The sequence below is a fragment of the Podarcis muralis genome, chromosome 2 (genome assembly GCF_964188315.1).
Source record: "Podarcis muralis chromosome 2, rPodMur119.hap1.1, whole genome shotgun sequence".
NCBI classification, from domain to species: Eukaryota; Metazoa; Chordata; class Lepidosauria; order Squamata; family Lacertidae; genus Podarcis; species Podarcis muralis.
The window spans coordinates 5,104,784-5,128,836 of NC_135656.1; the positions used below are offsets into that span (position 1 = coordinate 5,104,784).

General features: G+C 42.7%; 1 protein-coding gene across 8 annotated transcripts in view; it reads right to left on the bottom strand.

The window, feature by feature from the left end:
• B4GALNT1 (beta-1,4-N-acetyl-galactosaminyltransferase 1) overlaps positions 1–24,053 on the bottom strand; it is a 57,516-nt gene that overhangs the window by 16,372 nt on the left and 17,091 nt on the right. For 7 of the 8 annotated variants that reach the window (XM_077923781.1, XM_028721337.2, XM_028721336.2 and 4 more), the window contains 2 exons: positions 2,074–2,289; positions 806–979 (listed from right to left, as the gene is read on the bottom strand). In XM_077923781.1, coding sequence (XP_077779907.1) covers positions 806–979; positions 2,074–2,289 — 390 coding nt within the window. Of the gene's footprint in view, positions 1–805; positions 980–2,073; positions 2,290–12,791; positions 12,815–24,053 lie in introns of those variants that run through there. The other variant, XM_077923783.1, reaches the window with a different exon arrangement.

A 24,053-nucleotide genomic window follows, 5' to 3' on the forward strand; every position in this document is an offset into this window, starting at 1 on the left:
CCCGGTTCCCCAGATTAGGAGACTACCGCTCTTAACCACTACACCACACTGAAATGGAGTAAGCAAGCCATGTTACAGATAAGGAAACATCAGGAGAATACAACAAATCACACTGTAGAAGCTTCAGAGAGAATTGCAGATCAAGCACTTTATGCGTAGCTGACGGCGCAAAATGGGCAGCAACAAAGGGGACTAGCTGCACATGTCAAAAGGTGTAAACTGGTGAGTGTCACTAGAAATAAGCTGTTGGTATTTACAGTGACAGTTAACATGTTATCTACTTAATGAGGCAGTACTATTTTAAAGTAACCATGTCAGCAAACAGTAATATCTTTGTTAAATACAGTAAATATATCTGAGTGGTTTGTACAATGTCTAGACCCCAGAGTTACCAGAGTTGTTGGTAAATTAAGGGTTTAAAGGGTATACGTGATATTAAATGGTTACAATAGTGCAGGGTTAGGAAAAACCACTGGAATGGAAGCTGGGTTTCGTTAACGGGATAAGCAAGGAAATATACCCAGCTTTCCCCTAAGTCTGGATAATATCTCTGGTCAGGAGTACCTTTTATGGTTTAATTCTCTGCTGATGGAACAGGAATCTGCTGCCATTCTATAAACCAAGCACCGCCCAATAGTTTCCGGTTCCCATGTGAGACTCCCCTGTTACCATCATCTGCGGTCCTGTACAAAAGGATGGCAGCAAGTAGCAGGGCCTTTCCAGCAGCTGCTCCTTTGCGACAGAACTCCCTACCAAGCGTGTGTGGCGTGATCAGGGAACCCACCGTGCCACAGGCGAAGCTCACCTTTGCTGGTAACTGCGGTACTCCTGTTTTCGCCTGCTGTTTATCTCTGGCAGTTCGGAAGGACTGAAGGCGTTTGCGAATTCCAGAGAATAGATGTGACCAAAGAGCTGTTTCTGAAGTGGGAAGTTCATACTAGGTTCCACCTCACACTTGCAGGAGTTCTTTGGAAGGAGCCTGGGAAGGGACAAGTACGTGTCAGTAAACATTGATGAGGGGTATTCTCGTTTTGTCAATGCTGAATACACTATGTGCAACAACAGCATGACTTACTTGGAAGAATATTTAATAATCTCCCCCCCCCCCCCAATGGAGATGGATGTTGCCCTCAGTAACATCAAGATAGGACTGTGGGACAGCAGCTCAGGACCCCACACAGAGGAATGAGCAGGACCCTGCCCCCTTCCAAAGCAGCAAGGCTACATTAACATCTAAAAGCAGGAGCGGAATAAGACCTATAAATCCAGAATCTAAATTTACATTACTGCACCACTGGCTGTTGCCTATTATAGTAGAGGTAAAAGTGAAACACATTTAGTATCTGGGGAAGCAGTGGCAGGAGGAATGGAAGCAAGGTACTAGCAACTGGAACACCTTTGGGGCTAGAGGTTTCTCTCCCTAGGCCACACCACTGACCTGCTCTGCTCCCTATGATGTGTAACATCATTTCAGCTGTTGAGTGGACAGCTGAATCTACAGTCCAGACATTCTTGCCCCACATGGCACCCCAGGTGGTCTCCTGAGTCTTAAATCCAGTCAGAGGAGCCAGCTTACAAGGGCGGGGGGGTGTCACATGTGCAACGTCCCACGTGTGACACCAGAATGTTGGGAGAAGCCATGGGTGGAGCCACACAGCTTCAATGGCTCCTCCTTCCCCTCCTCCTGGCATTGCTACTGGCAGGAGACTGCTCTGACCCTCCTTCCCCTCCATGGCAGGAGGAGGAGGAGTTGGCCACTGGAGCCACACCATAGTCAGCTCTATGTTTTGGGATATGAGTATTTACATGCATGCACATTAATGTCACAATGCATCCATTCCTATATTCAGATACTTATCTTCTCAATTGACTGTGTCCCCCCCCCCCCCACGCCTGGGAAGGGGGTTGAATGGAAACCTTGAGAATCCTACTGCAGATGTTCGGACACTATACCCTTTTAAAAGCACATATACAACACCTCCCCCACCCCCAAACAAAAAAGAAATAGCGCTTCATGAGGGCCTGGTACCCAAAAACAGGCACTGTCCTTGTTAAATAGGGATGGGCGCTTACTCCAGGATCTCCTCCTTAATCCGGAAAGCAATGTGTGCATATTTCTTCTCAGGCACCAGCAGATGGTCACTCAACAGCTGCTCTGGCGTTCGGCCTGGCCGGTGTCGCAGGTCCACCGTACTGTAGGGCTTCGGTGACCAGACATGAAGATAGAGAAAAGCCAGGGATGCCATCAGCACCATCAGCACACACAAGGACTTCTGGACTGGACGCATCCTGGAGCAAAGATGCAAGGAGAGAGAAGAAACCTTAGAAAGGCAGCAGCAGCCTGGATGGGGTGAGCAAGGAATGAGCTCTCAGCCAGGGAGTGGGGAGAAATTTCTTCCATTTGCACTTTAATGGGAAACTACCCAATTCACTCTTCCCAAACCAATATGTTAAACAACAATTGATGACCTCCTTCTACCGGTCCACAATAGAAAGTGTCCTCTCACATTGTATCACAGTGTGGTACGTTGGCTTGACAGCCACGGACAGAAAGTCTTTACAGAGGGTGGTGAACACAGCACATGGTATCATGGGCTGTCCCCTGAGCCCGCTAGAGAGCGAGAAAATTTCTCAGGGATGTTTCACACCCCGGCCAGCACCTCTTTAATCTTCTACCCTTGGGCAGGAGAAACAGAAGTATAATCAGTCAAACCAGCAGGCTAAAAAACAGTTTTTATCCGTGGGCTGTTAGGCTGCTCAAAGGAAAATACAGTAATATAGTGCAATACAGTAATATAGTGACTTTCGGGGTTGGTGTGTTGTGCGACAAGCGCACAGAGTGCAATGAGACGGAGTGTTTGGGGGGGGAGGGAGGCTCGGTTAATTTCATTGTACACAGCTTGTATATTGACAGTAAAGGTATTATTATTATGACAACAAAAACTGAGCTGCCCTTTGAAATTTGGATTCCTAATTTTGCAATGTAGTTCTCCAACAACAACAACAAAGGTAGCACAGAAATATTATGGGAAGGTAAGTGTTCAAGGGACGTGGGTGGCGCTGTGGTCTAAACCACTGAGCCTCTTGGGCTTGATCGGAAGGTCGGCGGTTTGAATCCCCGCGACGGGGTGAGCTCCCATTGCTTGGTCCCAGCTCCTAGCTGTTCAAAAGCACATCAAAGTGCAAGTAAATAGGTACTGCTCCGGCGGGAAGGTAAACGGCGTTTCCGTGCGCTGCTCTGATTTGCCAGAAGCGGCTTAGTCATGCTGGCCACATGACCCGGAAAAACTGTCTGCGGACAAAGGTCAGCTCCCTCGGCAAGTAAAGTGAGATGAGTGCCGCAACCCCAGAGTCGTTCGCGACTGGACTTAACTGTTAGGGGTCCTTTACCTTTTTTTAAAGTGTGTTCAAAATGTTTCTGCATTACCTTAGGAGAAATGCCTGTGCATTTTCGTATCATTTTTTAAAAAGGAAACTGAAGTGAAGATGGGGCAAACTGATCGTCAGAAAAATGAGAAGCCAAAATGGACAGATTTGTTTATTCCTACTCTTAAGCCCCAAAACCGTGGGTGACTTTGGGTGAGTAATGCCCTCTTTTTCTCTTCGCCTAACCTCGCTCACATGGTTGCTGCATAGATAAAGCATTTGTGGGTAGGGGAAGGCACACACCATTCTGTGCTTGTGATAATGATCATGAGAAGAGAAACAAGCAAATGAAGTGGTGGTTTCATCTCTGCAGATGTCTGTCTCCATCAGTTTTTGTAGCAGCTACAGTGTAGCTCTGAAGATTGGCAAAACCTGTAATTTTAGACTTGTAGGGTCTCATGCAGCACAGAATGCCATGGCTTTTTCCAAAAGACTAGCGAATTGGAATTTGGTTGCAAAAGTTTCAAAAGGAAGACTGAGCAACTTAACAGCAAATGAGAGGGGTGTATCTCTGCATCACAAACTGCACCATTCTTTTAGGACTACTGGCGTCAGGAACTGCCTAGGTGTTAAGGTGAGCTGGGTTGGATGGTGGAAAACATCTATAGGCGTTTCTGTTCCAGTTAAGCTATCCCTTCCCTTCAAGGGAAATCCTCCAGCAACTGCCCTGTGGGAAAGCAGGCAGGCAGCCAAAAAGAGAGACCTGAGCCTGTCCCTGCAGGATTGTCTCCTCCCTGCATTCCAAAGAGGACTCTCTATGCCACCCACTTGCCGATCGCATGGTCGGCGGTTCGAATCCCCACGGCAGGGTGAGCTCCCGTCTTTCGGTCCCAGCTCCTGCCCACCTAGCAGTTCGAAAGCACCCTTAAAGTGCAAGTAGATAAATAGGTACCGCTTTATAGCGGGAAGGTAAACGGCATTCCGTGTGTTGCACTGGTGCAGGCTCGCCAGAGCAGCGATGTCACACTGGCCACGTGACCCGGAAGTGTCTGCGGACAGCGCTGGCTCCTGGCCTCTAGAGTGAGATGAGCGCACAACCCTAGAGTCTGTCAAGACTGGCCCGTACGGACAGGGGTACCAGTACCTTTACCTTTATGCCACCCACTGCCCTGTGGGGAGGAATGTCAGGCGTCAACTCTCTGCTTTGTGGTTCTTGGTGTATCCATTTAGAGAGAAACTGTTCCCCGAGTCCCACTTTTCAAAATGAAGTTTAGATGTTTGTACTTTTTTATTTGTTGTTTTAATATTTCAGGGTCTGTGCTGCCTGATCTTTTTTTTTTTTTTTTAAACTGGAGATGCCCAGTGAGTTGTGTCCTTTCTCAAAGCTTTTCCTCCTCCCATTACAGAGCTCTTGCCAGTGAGAGTGTCAGTCCTATGGGGAAGAGTCACCTGCACTAACAGGGGCTGGGCAGGTCAGAAGCCTAGCAAGCTGCGAGGTGAAGGAGGAAGCGCCCCAGTTTCACTTGAAGTGCAGAAAAGGAAAATCCACACAGTGCCAAACCCAGGTTATGTCACGGAAGCGAAACAAGTTTGCATGCGGGGTTTTTTTCTTTTTCTTAGTGTGGGAGCTACTTTACTTTTCTCCTACATCTGAGATCTTCTAGAATGATATGGTAAATTTTGAAGTGCATGGGCTCATTGGGTCAATTCTCATCCACCATCTTGGTGTATCCATTTAAACAGAAGCTTCCCTCAGGCCCACTTTTAAAATGAAGTTTAGATCTTTGCACTTCTTCTTTTATTATTACTTCAGGGTCTCTGGAACTCCATAACTCAATAACCCCCAGAAAGCTTTAAAAATGTCTGAGAGGCATGGTCTAATAGGCTGCAGCTTGAGATTGACACTAAAGCCCCAACTCCACTTTCCCTTAAGGCCATACCTCTTGGCGCTGTTTTCAATTTGTTCTCTCACTCCTATCTTCATACATAATCTTATCTTTATGCCACCTTACCACAGTTCAAACTGTTATGGACATGGGGGGGAGGTCTACCCAACCAACGTATCAGAAGCGTTGGCCTCCTGAGCTTGAGTGCTACGCTGTAGGGATTTGACAAAGCCACAGCTCCAAAACAGAAGGGTTGGTTCCGCTGCACAACATTGCATACACACCACTGCTAATTTCAATACATTTCCCTCCATTAGGCAACCTCTACTGGGTTCCCAGTGCCGTAATAAGGCAAGGAAACCCCACTTTCTGAAACATTCCCCAAAAAGTAGCCAAATAGATGGTTTTATTTAGTTCCAAGGGTGGAGTTGACCCGACCCATGGCATGAATGGAACAAGGACACCATAATCCTTCAGATGTGCTACCGCGTATACCAAGCACCGCTCTAAATTATCGGAGCTGTTATTACCAGTCCTGACAGAAACCACAAAAGAATGTGCCCTTTGTTCTGGGCTTCTCCCATGTTTTGCTTGGGAGTTGGAACCTTGTAGCAATAACAAATGATCCAGCTTTCTTCTAGCCACTGTTTTGCTTCCATTTTGCCTGGCAGAGATCTCTTGCTTGAACCTGATCGATTCTGAACCTGCAAAGCTAGACCCTAGTGAAGTTTAAGTGAAGATTTAAGTACCATAGCCCAAAATTTTGTCCTTATCAATTTGGCATACATTTGCATTCTGTAAATGCAAGCCATTTTCTTGTCAAAAAAGTCAAATATAAATCTATTAAATAGGTAGACTTATCAGTCTAAACTGGAACCAAACCAGTCATATTTGAACCAGAACCAAACCAAAAAATTGAATGAGCTAGCTAGCTCCCTGGCCATGCTTAGACAGAGAGACTGAAGCATCTGAGCTTTTGAGTTGCATGAAGTTGGTGCAGGGGTTAGCCTGTTGGGAAGACCCAGACAGAATTCTCCACTCATCCATGGAGCATATTGAGCCAGTCGCTTTCTCTGCTTAACTCACATCAAAGGGTTATCGTCATGATAAAATAGGGGAGGGGAAGAACAACCATATATGCTACCCTGAGCTCATTGTTAGGAAGGGCCAAATGCAAATAATAATAATAATAAATAATAATAATAATAATAATAATAATAATAATAATAATAATAATATCAACTCACTTTCAGATCATTGCACAAAAGGATGCTATGAAATTACTGTACAGAAAAGACAAATATTTACATTGACCAGCTTGGTTTTAAAGCCCAGGGGCTGGATGCATGACTATTATTTGCATTTATAGTTTTCAAAAGGAACTTTTTAAGGCCACAAACGGGGAATTAGCAAAACCATATTAAATATGTTAAATGCTATTTAGAAGGTAACTCAGACACTTAATAACCATTCAGTTCACATAAACATGTTCAATAACTCCAGACAAATGTGCTTTCTAGCCCTGACTAGCTATAGCTCTCCAAGATGGAGGAGGTATTTCCTAATCCTGCTACACAGTATCCTTTTCTGCTGCCTGAGGTCCCTTTAAGGGAAGATGCCATTTATCCTTGTGGATCAGTGGCACGGCATGGGTCGCCAGCACCCAGGGCAAATATAGCGCCTCCTAACCCGTGGACTGTTACCACTCCCTAAATCCCTTCCTCCAGTCCAGTATTGAACCCCGTCATTGTTACTAATGAACTTACAAAGTGAAAAAACTGGATGCCTAGTTTATTTCATCTCCATTTAAAGGCAAAAATTGGGTTTGTTAAAACTGGGTATTGCTCTCTTCCTGCTCAAAGCAGCACCTATAGGTTGCCCAGGCTTCCTCCCACTGGGGTAGTAGCAAGCTCAGACCTAGAAACCATTACATTAGGACTTGCAGTCCATTTGCTGGCTGTGCCTGAATTATTAGCAGGCACTGCTCAATTTTCAAGGCAGCCTGTTCTTTTTGAAAAAGTCTCATTTCAGTTCTCTTCCATGTTTGTTTCGGCAGGTACTAGTCATCTGCACCCATCTTTCATATACCGGTACCTTAGAGACCAACTAAGTTTGTTCTTGGTATAAGCTTTCGTGTGCATGCACACTGACCTCAATGGCACTTACTTCCAAGTAGACATGCTTGGGTTTGGGCTAGACAGGGGGGGGGGAGGAAAAAACACTAGCTAACTTTGTAAAGCCACAGTCACAGGTAGGTAGCCATGTTCGTCGGCCGTAGTCCAAACAAACAAACAAACAAAAAAATTCTTCCGGTAGCACCTTAGAGACCAACTAAGTTTGTTATTGCTATGAGCTTTTGTGTGCATGCACACTTAAATTGGTCTCTAAGGTGCTACTGGAAGAATTATTATTATTATTATTTATTTTGCAAAGCCATGCAGAGGCAGCTGCTCTCCCGTTGGCTGTAAGGCAACTGTTTTGCTGCAATGCTCCTCTGCCAAGCTGAAGAGACCTCGCCTGAGTGGTTTAATGGTCCCTCCTGCCCTTCTGGTCATGGGATTGGGGAGGGAGGGAGAGCCTGGGGAAAGAGCCTGGGTGAGCAGGAGCGTGGGCGGGCAACAGTAGAAGGCAAACTGAACAGGAAGGAGCACTTCATCACTTGCACAGGAGAGCCTCAAAGGCATTGAAAGCCAGCTGCAATTTTGCCTATGGCCCCATCTTAAACCAGGATTTCTCTGTTTAAGAACAAAGCAGATTTGCTTATTTTTTCCCGTGGGTGCCATGGCTAAAAAGTGGCATTTGGAGGCTATGCTATTATTTATTTCTTGAAATGATTACACTGCTTGATTGGCTTTTTTTAAAAAAAAAAACTAAAACTATCAAAGGAGTTTATTTTTCTTTCGAATTTTTGCTCCCCCCCCCTAATTTTGCACCCAGGGCAATAGCACCCTGGCTCCTGCCCCCCACATGCTATGCCACTGTTGTGGACCATTCCCTTTCAATGTGAGGTTCATATTTCTTTTCCATACCTGATAGGGAAGTCCCATTAGCCTCCCCCAAGATATTTCACAAACTATTTTGGCCTCCACCTAAAATCCGGGGGTAATTTCATTCAACAAGGAACCTCCAATTTCACTTTGAAATGTCACTTCAGGTCCCAACTCAAACGCCAGTCTTTTTTTATAGCTTTCATAATGTCACTTAAGGGAGGCTGAAAGGAGGTTGACGATATTTGTTAGCATGAGATATGGCATCAAATTTATCTTTCTTAGTACAAATGCTAGCCTTTGCTGTTCCACTTTCTCCATTATTCCACATACAGCCCCCGTCATCACTGGCTGTTCTTGCCATGCCACTCATTTCCCCCACCTTCTCTCTCTCTCTCTCTCTCTCTCTCTGCCTCATCTCCCTAGCTTCTTTTCTGAAAAAGTGTTACTTCTGCTGCTTGTGCCTTTTCAAAAACTTGCTTTCTAAATAATCACCAATTTAATAAACATAACTAATTCCTGCGTTCTCTGCAGAAGAAGGGAGGAGTGCAGAGAGAATAAACATCATTGTTCACCTGTAGCAGCAAAATCAGATACCTTTAGCTGTCCCACCGACAATAAAACACGTCTCTCCCATATCTGTCTCCACAGCCATAGCTGTAACTCTCTAATGATTTGACACTGAAAGTGCACCCTTCCATGTCTGCTGAGACAGATAGGTGCCAACAACTATGACTAACTCCTACGGTTCTCCTCTCAGTACTTTGCATCCTAGTCTTCTGTTCCAAAAAGGTGTACAATGACACATGTCATCACTGGTACAACCCCAAGTCAGAAACACAAACATATGTCTTATGCCAAATCAGACTATTTTTCATCAGACCAGAAGCAGTTTTCCAGGGTTTCAAATAGAGAAGCTTTCCGATCACCTGCTACCTTAGGGATGGGGAGTGTGTAGCTCTCCTCCAGATACTGCCAGACTACATCTCCCATCATCCCTGACCACTGGCCAAACTGCCTGAGACTGATGCAGTTGAGATTCCAAAGCAGGGCTACCCAATCTTTTTTAAAACCTGCAGATGCCAGGGATAGAACTAGAAATCCCTGGGTAGCTCACATGGTGCCCTACAGATGCTGTTTGTCTCCCTGTTCCCATCAGCCCCAGCCAGCATGGCCCATAGCCAGTGATGGTGGGAGTTGTAGCCAACAACATCAGGAGGGAACCAAGTTGGCCCAGCTCTGATCTGCATGAAAGAAAGCAATCTACCACTGAGATCTGGTCCCTCCCACACTTTGTTCCCTTCAGCCCTACCTTTTTCTGAAACAGAATGTTCTGCACCCTCTCATCCAAGTGAGTTGTGTGCTTTCTCGAAACATTCCTTGCACCAGTTGCACAGTCGTTACTAGAAGCAACGTGAGTCATATAGGGAAGAGCTAGAGTAATTAGTAATGATTTGGCACGTCATCAGTTGAGCAAGATGCATGGTGAGGATACAGCCATTCATGTTTTTGCCTGCACCACGGGATGTTGAAACCGTATTAAACAAGTTTGCACCACACCTTTGAAGAAAGTCCAAAAATGCAGGCAGCTGTATCAACTGATACATGTAAATTTATACATGCATACACACACCCCACTAAAGAACAGCAATCTGTGGCACAAAACCCATTTGATTATAATCAGCTGACAGTAATAAATTATGGGATAAATTCAACTTGTAGAAAACATTGACCTTTAACAAAAGGTATCAAGCCAGCTGAAATGCCATCTTTGGCTCTTTATTAGAAATACAAAACTGCAACACAAGCAGTCACTAACATGGTGACATTGCGCTCACTAATATCTCCTATGGTGTCCACGAAAGGTCTCAGTAGCTATTTCCTAAAATCCACAATATACAAGAAACTGTTTACTCATCCTGCTCAGTTTCTATTTGCACTGGCTCAGGAATGGGTGCTTACCCTCCCATCTGTTCTGAACAGAGGAGAGCTGCAAAGAGTGAATGTGGCAGTGGCTGATGTAGGTGCCATTCCACCCCACTGACGGACCATCTTGTGGCCCTGTCTCTTTTTCATATGGCAACCATTTTTTGCAACCATTTTGTAAAGGACACCCCTGTTGCTTCCTCAAGATACCATATGTGCCCAGTTGCCCATAGAGCTTAGTGGCGACTGCTGTAGTGTATTGTACAAAATTACATATATAATGACTACAATTCTAGGCAATCATACTTATTTAGTGGCAGAAGAAAGAAAGTAGCAGCTAAGACAGAGAAGGGGGGGGGAAAGCCGTCACCCCCCACCACCTTGTGTTGCTGGACTCTAGCTCCCATCAGCCCCCTGCCTTCATGGTCAGCTGTCAGGGATAATGGGAATTGCAGTCTAATGCACAGCGATCATGAGTGAAAATAAAGCACAAGGTTGTGCAATATCTTAATATTTTGAGTTACAATGGTTTTTAAACTCCATAGTTCTATCAATTTACTTGTGCATTGCAACCTTCTTCTCGTCTTTTATGGTCATAAAAGCTATCTCCCAAACATTATCATACCATTGCATTACTGTACTACTAAAGTTGGGGGATTTCCAACTGACAGCAATTGCTCATATGACTGCTGTCAAGAAGGAAGCTATGGGCCAGATTGAACTAACCCAGTACACTAACAGAAGCCGACACAAGGGCTCCTGTGAGCACACCAGGGCAGGGCGGCTTCTTCCACTCTCCTTCTCCCGATCTGCTCTGGAAAACCTCCAGAACAGCACACTGGTGGAGGAAAGGAGAGGTCATTCTGTCAGGCAAGCAGAAATGCTTGCACTAATGGAATGATAATAACCGCGCAACACTGAATTCTTCTGGATATGTTCCAAATCTCTTTCAGCAACAATTCTTTATGAGTCCAAGAAGGGCCCTCTTTCGTAAATGATTTGGCAAATTTCTAAATAAGTAGAAGAAATGCAAACTTCAAAAAGGAAGTGTTACCATTTCAGCTGCTAGAGTAAGGTAGGAACACAATCAAAGACAAAAGCCTCTGCTTGATTATTAGCCTCACTCGATTCCATAAGCAAGGACCGCCAATCAGGGCTTGTCCACACTTCTGTTTGTACCTGCCTCTCCCTCCAGGGAAAACATCACCACTTAATCAGAGCAAATGTCAATCAACTGAAGCAAACGTCAAGTTTTCTGTGGATTGAGGTTTGCTCTGATTTTTCTAGGCACGGGACAAGCAAAGTGTGGGTGCACCCTCATTTACCCTCTTTTTCATTAGACATCACATTGACATCACTCCTGCTCTTAAAAAAAGTCCCCGTCTCCTACACCCGGCCCTGGGCGAAGAGGCATTAATTCCCATCCTTGGGGGAGAAAGCAAAGTTGCAGCACTGTGCCAACTGTCCCCAAAATACTGCCAACAATGCCTCACATTTAGGAAATTAACATGGAGGAACACCAGTACAAGCACTAGAGAAATGGCAGTGATCCCTTTAACAGAGTTCTCAGAGTGCCTGTGGGCCTCCTACTGCTGACACATAAAAGCAACACAAGACCATTCATTATGTGCTACTGTAGAGTCAGAAAAGTTTCAGCAAAGGGCAAACTACATGACTGCGAAGCTAGACCTGGGGCCTCCATAAAGTTGAATGTTAGAAGACTGAGGTCAAAAGGAAATACTTCGTCGCACAGCAGGTAGTTAAAACTAGGGAATTCACTTGTATAGTATACAGAAATGGCCACTAACTTGGATTGCTTAAAAAAGATGACAAATTAGACTAATTCATAAAGCTATCCATGACCACTTGCCATGAGAATGCATATTATCTACCAGTATTGGAGAGCCCAGGACCTCCCATTGCCTTAAAATAATCTTACCCAGGGGTGTTTTCCCTTCTTGGGAGTGGGGCACCTTTCACACATTATTATTCTGTCCTGGAAGCAGCCTTGTCCTGCTTTCTCATCAGATTTTGCCTAAACTTCTGGTGCATCTGAAAGCTCATACTTTTTTCTTTTCTTGAAAATCCTGTTAAGTGCATGAAATATTCCTTCTTAACTAACATCCACAGCACTGAATCAAAGACAGTTCTAGCACACAAAGTATAATGTGGTTATTACATAATTTGAATGTAGAACCTACAGCAGCCAAGAAATATATCTGCACTACAGAAAACAGCCTTTGGCAGGGAGAAAACAAGGATTCAACAAAGATTCCTGTCATAGTGACCTGGTTTCACACATCCTAGTGAGCCTAACCATGGCTTAGCACGCTCTCCAGAAAGGAGAATGTGGCTACTGTACTTTGCTCCTCCTTGGTTATTCTGCAACTGAGCCATCCCAAGCCATGGTTTGGCTTAGTGTGTCATCTGAACCAGACCTAGTGAGAGAAAGATACTGGGGCACTTCAGCTGGTCCACAGATTTGCGTGGCTGAATCACAGTGTAAGCTAGATTGGCCTTCTTTAGTAAGGCGAGGTCTTCGACCTCCCTGCTTTATTTCAAGCAAGTGATGCTGCAGGTGAACTGTGAATGGGAAGGTCACACAATCTTTCCTGGAAAACTTTACCTCAATTCCAGGTATGTGGATGCAAACTGTGGTTACTGAAAAGGGGAAGAAAAGAACACTCTGTGGTGCTCGCTTCGGCAGCACATATACAAAAAGAACACTCTGTGCATGATCACAGGCACCGTTTTCTCTGACATGATTCACACCTTCCAAGTTCAAGACCTGTAATTAAGAAAGAAATTCTAGGCAAGATCTAGCCCAAATTGATCAGAAAGTTATCAAAAGTTTGTATTCTATGCCTGAACTCCCACCATTCATCTTATCAGTGATCTCTGCTCACAAAGTCGGTTATCTCTTCAAATGCAGAGATGCTTGTCGTTATTTTACCACATCCTGCCCCAGCTTTGTGCAAAGCAGCTCTAGCCCTTTGAAGCCAACAACCCTGCCCAGCTCCACCAGAAAGTCACACACCAGCAACATACAACCCTCCTGCCTTGGAAAAATACAATCAAGAAGTGGGATGTAAATGTTTGAAATAAAGTAAATAAATAGAGGGGACATGAAAAAAATACACATGCTGCTCCTTAGATAGGTCCATTTTAAACTTGGGAAATTGTGGCAACAGACCAAGGATGAGAACTCAAACTCCCATCAGCCCCAGCCAGCATGGACAAAGGTCAGAGTCAGAGATGATGAAAGTTGTAGTCCAACAACATCCAAAGAGTCTCAGGTTCTCCATCTCTGCAACAGAAGGTGCTGGTGCTAATTCAATCATCTCTGGTTTGTTCTAGGGTAGCATGTGACCTGATTCACCAAACACATTTCCCCTAAACTTTTTACAGGTAACCAGGCTGGGTCTGGTTAACAGATAAATAAACAGGCACATGTACACAGTGATGGACCTCAGACTCCTCCTCTCCTCATCCCTTCCAGAAATGCAACAGGCTCTGACACTGACCCATGGAACCCAGGATGTGCTCAAGGAAGAGAGAAAGGCACTCTGCCCATGCTCAAAGGTCATTTAATCGCCAATTGTTTCATGAGTTTCCTGGGCACAACTTGGAACCAGGTTCCAGGTCTAAGAGCCAATTCATACATATCGCTTAAGTTGCCACCATAGTCTTAAAAAAATGATCTTAACTTCCTTTCTTCATTCAAAATCTACATTAGAAAATACCTTTCTCAAGCAATGTTAAAAATGTTTGAAAGAAAACAGTGTGCAAGCTTTTGCCTTCTCCAGAACTATTACAGTATTCAGTAGACAGAAAGGGGGACGCGAAATGACTGGTGTTGAAATCATGCATGGAGTCTGAATTTAGTCAGAAAGACCGTGGAAGGAGGTTGCAATATTCAAATGAGGTTCTATTAGGTGCTTTGCAGGGCTTCTGGGAAAAAGAAGCATACAATGGTTGACACTCCAATTTTTAGAAATATAAGATCCAGCTGTTAATCACAAGTGTATCATTTTTTACTTTTGCAAAATACACAGGTTTCCTCTCACCAGTCTTGGTTTTTTTATCATCTAGATAATACCTGTATAGGAGAACTCAGAAGCTGGCATGCTACTTGTAGTATCTTGGTTGGCCTAATAAGGGTATTGCCCTAATGTGGATTTTGGATTTTCTTCTTGTGGGTCAACACAACTACATTTGCAAGAACGGTGTTGGAGGAGCAGAGAAGAATTTGCCATGCAATGAGCATTCTGTCCAAACTTCAGCTTCACATTTGCATTGCAAAGCATTACAAAGAGTCTTGCGTTGAAAAGCAGGGTGGGAGGGACCTGCAAAAAGACAATTTGCTTTGGAGAATGCTACATTGATGCTACATTTCTACATTTAGAACAGGAGCCTGTTTGTTCAATCCATCCTTTCCTTCAAATATTTTTCTTTCTCTTCCTTTCTTCCTTCCGCAAAGAAAACCACCAACTCTGTTGGGCAACTACTGTACAAGTCTTTCTCTATCCCGGGGAATATTATTTTGGCAATCAGGGATACTGAGGTTCCAGACCACTTTCCCCCACAAAAACAGAGTACCAGCCATCAGGAATGTTATCCAGGATGCTGGACCACATATAGCTACCCAAGTTTTGCCACTTGGTCCTCAAACACCATTATTTCAAAAAGACAGGTAAATGGGCAACACAGTATGCAAACATATCCATGGCTATTTTAGAACAACACTTACTTCTGCTTCTGCCCACAAACACCTCCCCCAAGTTATATTGAGATGACATCTTCATCATCTGGACCCACGGGCAGGAGACTGTACAGTACTGTACAGTTGTACCTCGACTCCTGAACACCTTGGGAGTCAAACGTTCTGGCTCCCAAATGATCAAAAACCTGCAATGAATTTTCCGGGGTTTTGACATTCTTTTGGAAGCCGAACATCCAACGAGGCTTCCATGGCTTCCGATTGGCTACAGGAGCTTCCTCAGCCAATCAAAAGCTGCGCTTTGGAAATCTAACATTTCAGAAGTCAAATGGACTTCCGGAATGGATTCTGTTTGACTTCCGAGGTATGACTGTACACTAGGACTAGTGAAAAAATATTCACCTCACCATCAATCCAAGCATAGACCTGTCCACATGCAGGTTCATTTTATGGATGATACTGCAAAACTGCATAGTAGACAAATAGGCACCAGCATATAATAGAAACCAGCTGACTGCAAAACATATTTGCACACTTCTTGCTTCCATCCAGAGCATAACACAAGATCTTCGATCTATACCCAAGTCCTGAATTCAGCCACATTTGTTCCAGCTTGTTGGATGGGGATGTGCACTTGAAGGATTTATATTAGACATTTGCTACAATGAGACACCACTTAGGCAACAACATTAGAGGATGTTAACAGGGTATGGACTTTCTTCTTGACTAACCCAATCCCTTGACTAACCTAAAAGAAAATGAACTGAACAATTGGTTAACTGAGGGAGTTGCTGAAGAAATGTAAAAACAAGGATGCAGAAAAGGGGAGGCATGGGGAAGTCCGGGAAGTAAGGTTTATGAAAAGAAGGTTATGAAATTATACATGTTTAATGTTTCAGTTACAGATGGGTAGCCGTGTTGGTCTGCCATAGTCAAAACAAAAAAAATTCCTTGCAGTAGCACCTTAAAGACCAACTAAGTTAGTTCTTGGTATGAGCTTTCGTGTGCATGGTATGAGCTTTTCATGTGTATCTGAAGAAGTGTGCATGCACACGAAAGCTCATACCAAGAACTAACTTAGTTGGTCTTTAAGGTGCTACTGCAAGGAATTTTTTTTGTTATGTTTAATGTTTGTTTGTTTGTTTATGTATTGTGTATTGTTTGTGTTTATTTTGTGTTTGAAAAACTAATAAAAATTTTATTAAAAAAAAACAGAATGAGACAGGTTTAACATTGGTTAAGAAAGTGAAATACCTGGGGATTAACATGACAGCTAAAAATGGGAATTTATTTAAAGATAACTATGAAAAATGTTGGTCAGAAGTGAAAAAGGACTTAGAAATATGGTCAAATTTGAAGCTTTCCTTGTTGGGTCGAATTGCTGCTATAAAGATGAATGTATTGCCAAGAATGTTGTTTTTGTTTCAATCACTACAAATTCTGGACAAAATGGACTGTTTCAAGAAGTGGCAGAGAGACATTTCTAGATTTGTCTGGCAGGGCAAGAAGCCCAGAATAAAATTTCAAATACTAACTGATGCAAAGGAAAGAGGTGGATTTGCCCTGCCAGACCTTAAACTTTATTATGAATCAGCAGCATTCTGCTGGTTGAAAGAGTGGCTGCTTCTTGAGAACACAGACATTTTGTATCTAGGTTTTAATAATGTTTTTGGGTGGCATGCATACTTGTGGTATGACAAGGTTAAAGCACATAAAGCATTTAAAAACCATATTGTCAGGAAAGCATTGTTTAGTGTCTGGATAAGGTATAAAGACTTACTTGAGAACAAAACCCCAAGGTGGTTGTCACCGATGGAAGCAAAGGCTCAGAAAAAGCTCAATATGGAGGCCAAGTGGCCGAAATATTGGGAAATTTTGGAGCAAGAAGGAGACATATTGAGACTGCAGAGTTTTGAGAAATTAAAAGACAAAGTGCGAGACTGGCTTCATTATTATCAAATAAGAGAGGCTTATAATTTGGATAAAAAAATTAGCTTCCAGGTGGAAAAATCAAAATTGGAAACAGAACTGTTAGATCCCAAAACTAAGATACTTTCAAGAATGTATAACTTGCTGTTAAAATGGAACACTCAGGATGAGACGGTTAAATCTGCTATGATTAAATGGGCACAGGATATTGGACATAACATTATGTTTGCTGACTGGGAACAGTTGTGGACCACAGGTATGAAATTTACGGCATGTAATGCCTTAAGGACATTCTTGCTTAATTTGAACTTGCTTAATATTGAACTTGCTTAATATTGAACTTGCTTAATATTGAACTTGCTTAATATTGAACTTGCTTAATATTGAACTTGCTTAAGGACAGTGAGCTTTGCAATTGAACTTGTTTAAGGACATTCTCCGTGTTTCTTGCTGGAAGGGGGATTTTGGAAGTATCGAGAAAGAGTTTCCTTTGTAACACCATTGACTGTGATTGATACTGTGTCCCCCCCTAGAGGAGCTTGGAAAATTGCTACAATTGGTAGAGGAATTTTCCGCTTGTAGTCAGCCTGGGAGTTTCCACTACAATAACAAAGTGTGTGGGTCTGACCTTGGTTCTCAGACAAAGGGAGATAGATGATTAAATGGGCACAGGATATAGGACATAACATTATGTTTGCTGACTGGGAACGGTTGTGGACCACAGGTATGAAATTTACGGCATGTAATGCCTTAAGAGAGAATATTATGAAAATGATCTACAGGTGGTACGGTACATGACACCAGTCAAGCTTGCAAAAATCTATCATTTGCCCGATAATAAATGTTGGAAATGTAAAGAAACTGAAGGTACATTCTTTCACCTTTGGTGCACGTGCCCAAGGATTAAGGCTTTATGGGAGATGATCTATAATGAAATGAAAAAGGTATTTAAATATACCTTCCTGAAGAAACCAGAGGCCTTTCTCTTGGGCATAGTCGGCCAATTGGTGCCAAAGAAGGATAGAACTTTTTTTATGTATGCAACAACAGCAGCAAGGATACTGATTGCAAAGTATTGGAAGACACAAGATTTACCCACACTGGAAGAGTGGCAGACGAAGGTGATCGAATATATGGAATTGGCAGAAATGACTGGCAGAATCCGAGACCAGGGAGAAGAGTCGGTGGAAGAAGATTGGAAGAAATTTAAAGACTATTTGCAGAAATACTGTAAAATTAATGAATGTTAAAATGATGTTGGATTGAAAATAAGTGGTATTGGCTACAAGATTAATAAGAACATGTAAATACGGATGGATAATGGATGAAAATATACAGTTATAATAAGTTAAGATATAGAGTAAAGATAAATGAAAGAGGGTAAGGATTTGCTGAAATGTTTTTGTAAATGGGAATACAAAAAGGGGAGGTGTGAGGAGGTCAAGGAAACAAGTAAATGAGCCCAAAGATATTGAAAAATGGATATATTTTCTTTTTAAATTTCTTCTTTTCAGCTAACTGTTTTTTTGTATTTTGTACCTTTTTTATTCTTTTTCCTATGTGTGTTTTTTAGTTTGTTAATTGTTGTTATAATTTTAGTTTGTTAATTGTTGTTATAATTTTCTCTATTTTGTAAACTTACGTTTTCTTTTTGTAAAACTTGAATAAATATTTCTTTTAAAAAAAAAAATACTGACCTTGTTCCAGAACCCTGGGATCTTCCTATTGTTTGGGTCATCACCCACCCTTGGTTAAGGACATGACTACAGTTCAGGGCAGTGTGAACAAACATCATGTGTGAACGTGCAGTGAGTAGGGCCTCATGACAGCCTGCCAGAAAAAAATTACCACATCATCAGGAGTTCACTCACCGGCTTATTTGCCAAAGGGATACATGCCATCAACAATTGCCTTCAGGCCTTTACGGACTTCCGGGGGCGGCGCCAACGACTAATGGCGGATTCCCTCTAGCTTAGAGGGGAGAGCTCCGCGGAACTCGGGTCTACTGCTGCGGCGAAGCGGGGACCCCTTTGAAACTCACAGGCGGGAGAAGCCTGTGATCGTGGGACTTGGCGGGCACCTTCAGCGCCCCCCGAACCGTGAGGGAACCCCGTAAGGGGGTCTGGACCGCAACGGGGGTGAGCGGCGCGGTGCTGAGAGTCGATCGCTTTGTCCGTGGAGTGAAGCCGTGCAGCTGTTGTCGGAGAGCGCTGACCTTTTTCCTGTGACAATTTGGCTATTAAACAACAACCCGTAAGTAGGTGAAGCTTTGAAGATTGGGACTAAAAGGGGGGGGAAAATATTGATTTGGCACTGAAACGGCAAGGCGCAAACAGGAAGTCCGTCTTCCGTTCTTGTACAAAGATCAAAGCAAAGACTTTCTAAGCTGAGACCTTTAAAGCTGTACTTTAACGTCTTAAATCCGAATGTCAAAACGTGAGAATCCCCCCTCTTTATTGCAGGAGAAGGGGGGGAGAAGGAAAGAAACTTTTTTTTAGCCTGCAGAGGAAGGTACAAAAGAATAAAGACCACCTCTCAATCCTGGGGAAGGGCTGCCAGGATTGCTAGAATTGCCGCATTGAGAGTCGCACTACTTAAAAGACATTGTAACTTGATGGACAGTAAGCATTGCAATTGAACTTGCTTAAGGACATTCTTGCTTAATTTGAACTTGCTTAATATTGAACTTGCTTAATATTGAACTTGCTTAATATTGAACTTGCTTAATATTGAACTTGCTTAAGGACAGTGAGCTTTGCAATTGAACTTGTTTAAGGACATTCTCCGTGTTTGTTGCTGGAGGGGGGATTTTGGAAGTATCGAGAAAGAGTTTCCTTTGTAACACCATTGACTGTGATTGATACTGTGTCCCCCTAGAGGAGCTTGGAAAATTGCTACAATTGGTAGAGGAATTTTCCACTTGTAGTCAGCCTGGGAGTTTCCACTACAATAACAAAGTGTGTGGGTCTGACCTTGGTTCTCAGACAAAGGGAGATGGATGATTAAATGGGCACAGGATATAGGACATAACATTATGTTTGCTGACTGGGAACGGTTGTGGACCACTGGTATGAAATTTACGGCATGTAATGCCTTAAGAGAAAATATTATGAAAATGATATATAGTTGGTACATGACACCAGTCAAGCTCGCAAAAATCTATCATTTGCCCGATAATAAATGTTGGAAATGTAAAGAAATGTAAAGGTACATTCTTTCACCTTTGGTGGACGTGCCCAAAGATTAAGGCTTTCTGGGAGATGATATATAATGAAATGAAAAAGGTACTTAGGTACACCTTTCTGAAGAAACCAGAGGCCTTTCTCTGGGCAGTCGGCCAATTGGTGTCAAAGAAGGATAGAACTTTCTTTATGTATGCGACAACAGCAGCAAGAATACTGATTGCAAAGTATTGGAAGACGCAAGAGTTACCCACTCTGGAAGAACGGCAGATGAAGTTGATGGATTTTATGGAACTGGCTGAAATGACTGGCAGAATCCGTGACCTGGGAGAAGAGTCGGTGGAAGAAGAGTGGAAGAAATTCAAGGATTATTTGCAGAAATATTGTAAAATTATTGAATGTTAATTTGACATTGGATTGAAAATAAGAGGTGTTAGCAACAAAGTTAAAAAGAATATGTTAAAAATAGATTGACAAGGGATGAAAATATTCATTTATAAATATGTTAAGATAAAGAGTTAAGATAAAGGAAATAGGCAAAGGATTTGCTGAATTGATTAGGTAAATGGGAATAAAAAAGGGGAGGCGGGTGGAAGTCAAGGAAACTAGTAATTGAAGCAAAAGGCATAAAAATGGATCTATTCATTTTCTAATTTTTTCTTCTTTTTCTCTTTTCTTTTAATTATGTGTTTTTACTTTTTCGATTATTGTATTTTTCTTTTCTGTGTTTTATTTTTATTTTTCTTTGTAAACTCTTGTCTATTTTTTGTAAAATCTCAATAAATATCTTATTTAAAAAAACCAACAACAATTGCCTTCAGTACGGGACTTCCAGGTTAGCGCCATCGCCGAATGGCGGATTCCCTCCGAGCTCCGGAGGGAATCTGCTCAGCAGGGATCGGGTCCTGCCGCGCCGGCGACGCGGGGACCCTCAAAAACCACGGGCGCGGAAGCCCGTGGACCTGGTGACTCGGCAGGCACCGTTAGCGCCCTTCCCGACCCGCGAAGGAGCCTTTTTAAAGGCTACGGAACGGGGGACGGGGAGCGGCATGGTGCTGAGAGTCTTCTGCTTCCCCTGCTGAGCGAAGCCGCAAGCCATTCGACGGAGAGCGCTGACTTCTTCTTCTGAACATTTGGACTAAAAATTACAACCCATGAGTAATACGGTAATCGGACTTAAAATGGAAATTTTTCTTTTTTCCCCTTGAAATTCGGCACGAGCGGGGGAGGTGCAAAGAGGAAGTCCGTCTCCCCCTCATTGTAAACAATTTAAAGCAAGGATTTGACAACTAAGGTCGAGAGAAGAGCCTTTTCTTTATTGGGTAAAAGTTATTAATTCCACGAGTTGAAATTACAAGTAATTGTGCTGGAGGATAAGAGTGGACTGAGAGTTAAAGTGCAACCCCCCCCCCCCCCGGAACCGGGAGTAATCCGCGAGAGAGCCTGGTGAAGAGATACAGAGATTTTGACAGCTGTCAAAGTAGCTGTCAAAGTTGGAGAATAAAAAGAAAACTTTGTTTCTGTGACTTTGCTGGTTAGATTTGTTACAATTTGGATATAAAGTGTTGAAAACAAGGAACAACAAGTTAGTTTGACTTTTGGTTTGGATTTGGAAGGAAACTAAGTAACCATAACCCCTCTAGAGGGGGTTTTGGGACATTACAAGAATGGCTGTAAGTGGAAAAATACTGATGGAGTTGAACAGGACTTTTTATCTCCTGGGAAAGCTTCAAGAACAGAGTACTGTTTTGTCTACAGGAGTATCTATACTGAAGGAGACAATAGACATATCTATTGAAAATGGAAGGGACTTGACGCAAGTTTTGGTTCCTGAACAAAAAGCTCCTGTAGCGAAATTGGAAATACTTACAGCTGAACAGGAAAAGAAACTTGAGAAATGTGATGGGAGGGAACAGGAGATCTATGATGATCTGGAAGGGAACGAAGGAGGAGTTACACCACCGCAGAAGACCAAGGAAGGCCAAGGGCCTGTTAGGAAGGACATAAAGGACATAAAGGAAAACAGGAATTGGATCATGGAAATTTGGCTTGAACTGGACAAGGAAGACTGGAGAGATCTCCTGACGTGGAGATCTGAAGACCTATGGAGTACAAACTTGAGCAAGATGGAAGTTGGAGCATTTGGGACATTCAGGCCTAAAAGGATTAAGAAACAAGATTGGAGCTTTACTTTTAAATATAGAGGCCTGGATGTAAGAAAAATGGACATCTTTGAGACAGAGCTTCTACGAGATTGGGTGTCTGATATAAAAGACTATCAAAAAAACCGGCAAAGAGGAGCGGAGAGAGAATTAAGAGCCTCGGATGTGAGGTCTCCAGGCTGATACCAGATAGACTGATGGATTTTGGGGATTGAAACCGGGAAAGAGGGGAGGGAGATTGGGAATCCAAATGGTGTATAATTATATTTTGAATCTTTCTTTTTTTCCCGATGTTGGTTTTGATATGAGTATAAAAAAGGGGAATTCGTGGAAGGGAACTGGGGTCGACCTTAGAAAAGAGATATTAATGTTTAAAGACTGTGGAATATAAAGGGAAAGAGGTTATTTAAAATGAACTAAACTGAATAATGGGCCAAATACGATAAGGTTAAAAAGTTGGGATAAGAACTTGTTGATCTAAATAAATGGAAATGGAATACAAGAAGGGGAGGGGTGGGGAAGTCCTGGAAAGATGTTACTGAAAGTGAGGTTTTAAATGTAAATGTTTTTTATTTTATTTTATTTTATTTTTTTTGTCTTTTTGGAAATTTTTTTTTTTGGAAACTTCAATAAATATGATTAAAAAACAACAACAATTGCCTTCAGTACGGTCACAAATCTGATGCAATAAATTGCAACATCCAGAAACAGTGGGATTACATTTCAGCTTTATGCGACAGTATACTGCTTTCTTGGGAAGTGCCTTTCTGCAACAAAGGCATTGTGAAAGGAGACTGCAATGTAATAATAATAATAAGCCGCCCATCTGGCTGGGTTTCCCCAGCCACTCTGGGCAGCTCCCAACATGCTAAAGCATCAAACATTTAAAATTTCCAAAACAGGGTGAAATAGCTGAATTAGAAAGTTATCAAGACATTTGGCTCTATCAGCTGGGTTTGAATCACAATAACTGTTTCCTGTCGCACTAAAGGTAGGGATAAGAATAGCAAAACTGGGGCGATTATCACCAAACTACCGCTGAATGGTAGCTTTGCCTATCATAAATTTTATACAGAATTATCAGAGACAGCACTTTTTGCATCTCATGGTCATTTGGTCCCATTTTCATGCACACCCCAGTATGCCCACGTGAGTCCGAGTGTGGGAGCAGGATGGAGGGAGAAATGTTTATGCTAGGATGAGTCTGCTAGTTTTTTCCAGGTGTTTCATGGCTGTTATAATTATTGTAATGGACTAACACAGCCAACTCCACTGGAAGATGTGGGATCCAATGTTTGTAGCAACATTAGATCTGGCTGTGATTACATCATAGCTTTCACTGCGCATGATTCTACCCCTATCTGGTGTCCCAAGTATATGGCTATGCCTGTCTGTCCTCACTTCTGAGTGACAAGCTGTTTCATAGGTACATGCCCCACTAAAAGTTCTGTTTCCTTTGGAGGTAGGTCACAAAAGGTTTGTGGCACCTTGCTGCCTAGAAACAAACATCAGAATCTTTTGGCACCTTAAAGACCAATGAATACAACATAGCATAAACTTTCACAAACAATAGTGCACTTCAACAGATGCATGAAATGTTATCCTGAGTGATAGACTTTTGTAATGCTTTTTCTAACACCCTCACTTTGTTAATAGACTGCACTGCACAACTAATGAAAGCTCAAGATAGCAAATTCATTCCTAATTTGAATTTAACAGCCTTTGTATTGCAACATTACACTAGAAAGTTAATTAGCGGTTAAAGCTGCAAGTTGCCTTGTTTTCAGATCTGGTGTACTTGTCTCACCAAGAAATCGCCTGAAAATCCTAGCCAGTGGCCATGCAATTGCAAAATTACAGAAGTCATTCCAGAGAGAAATCACTGCAGTGATCTC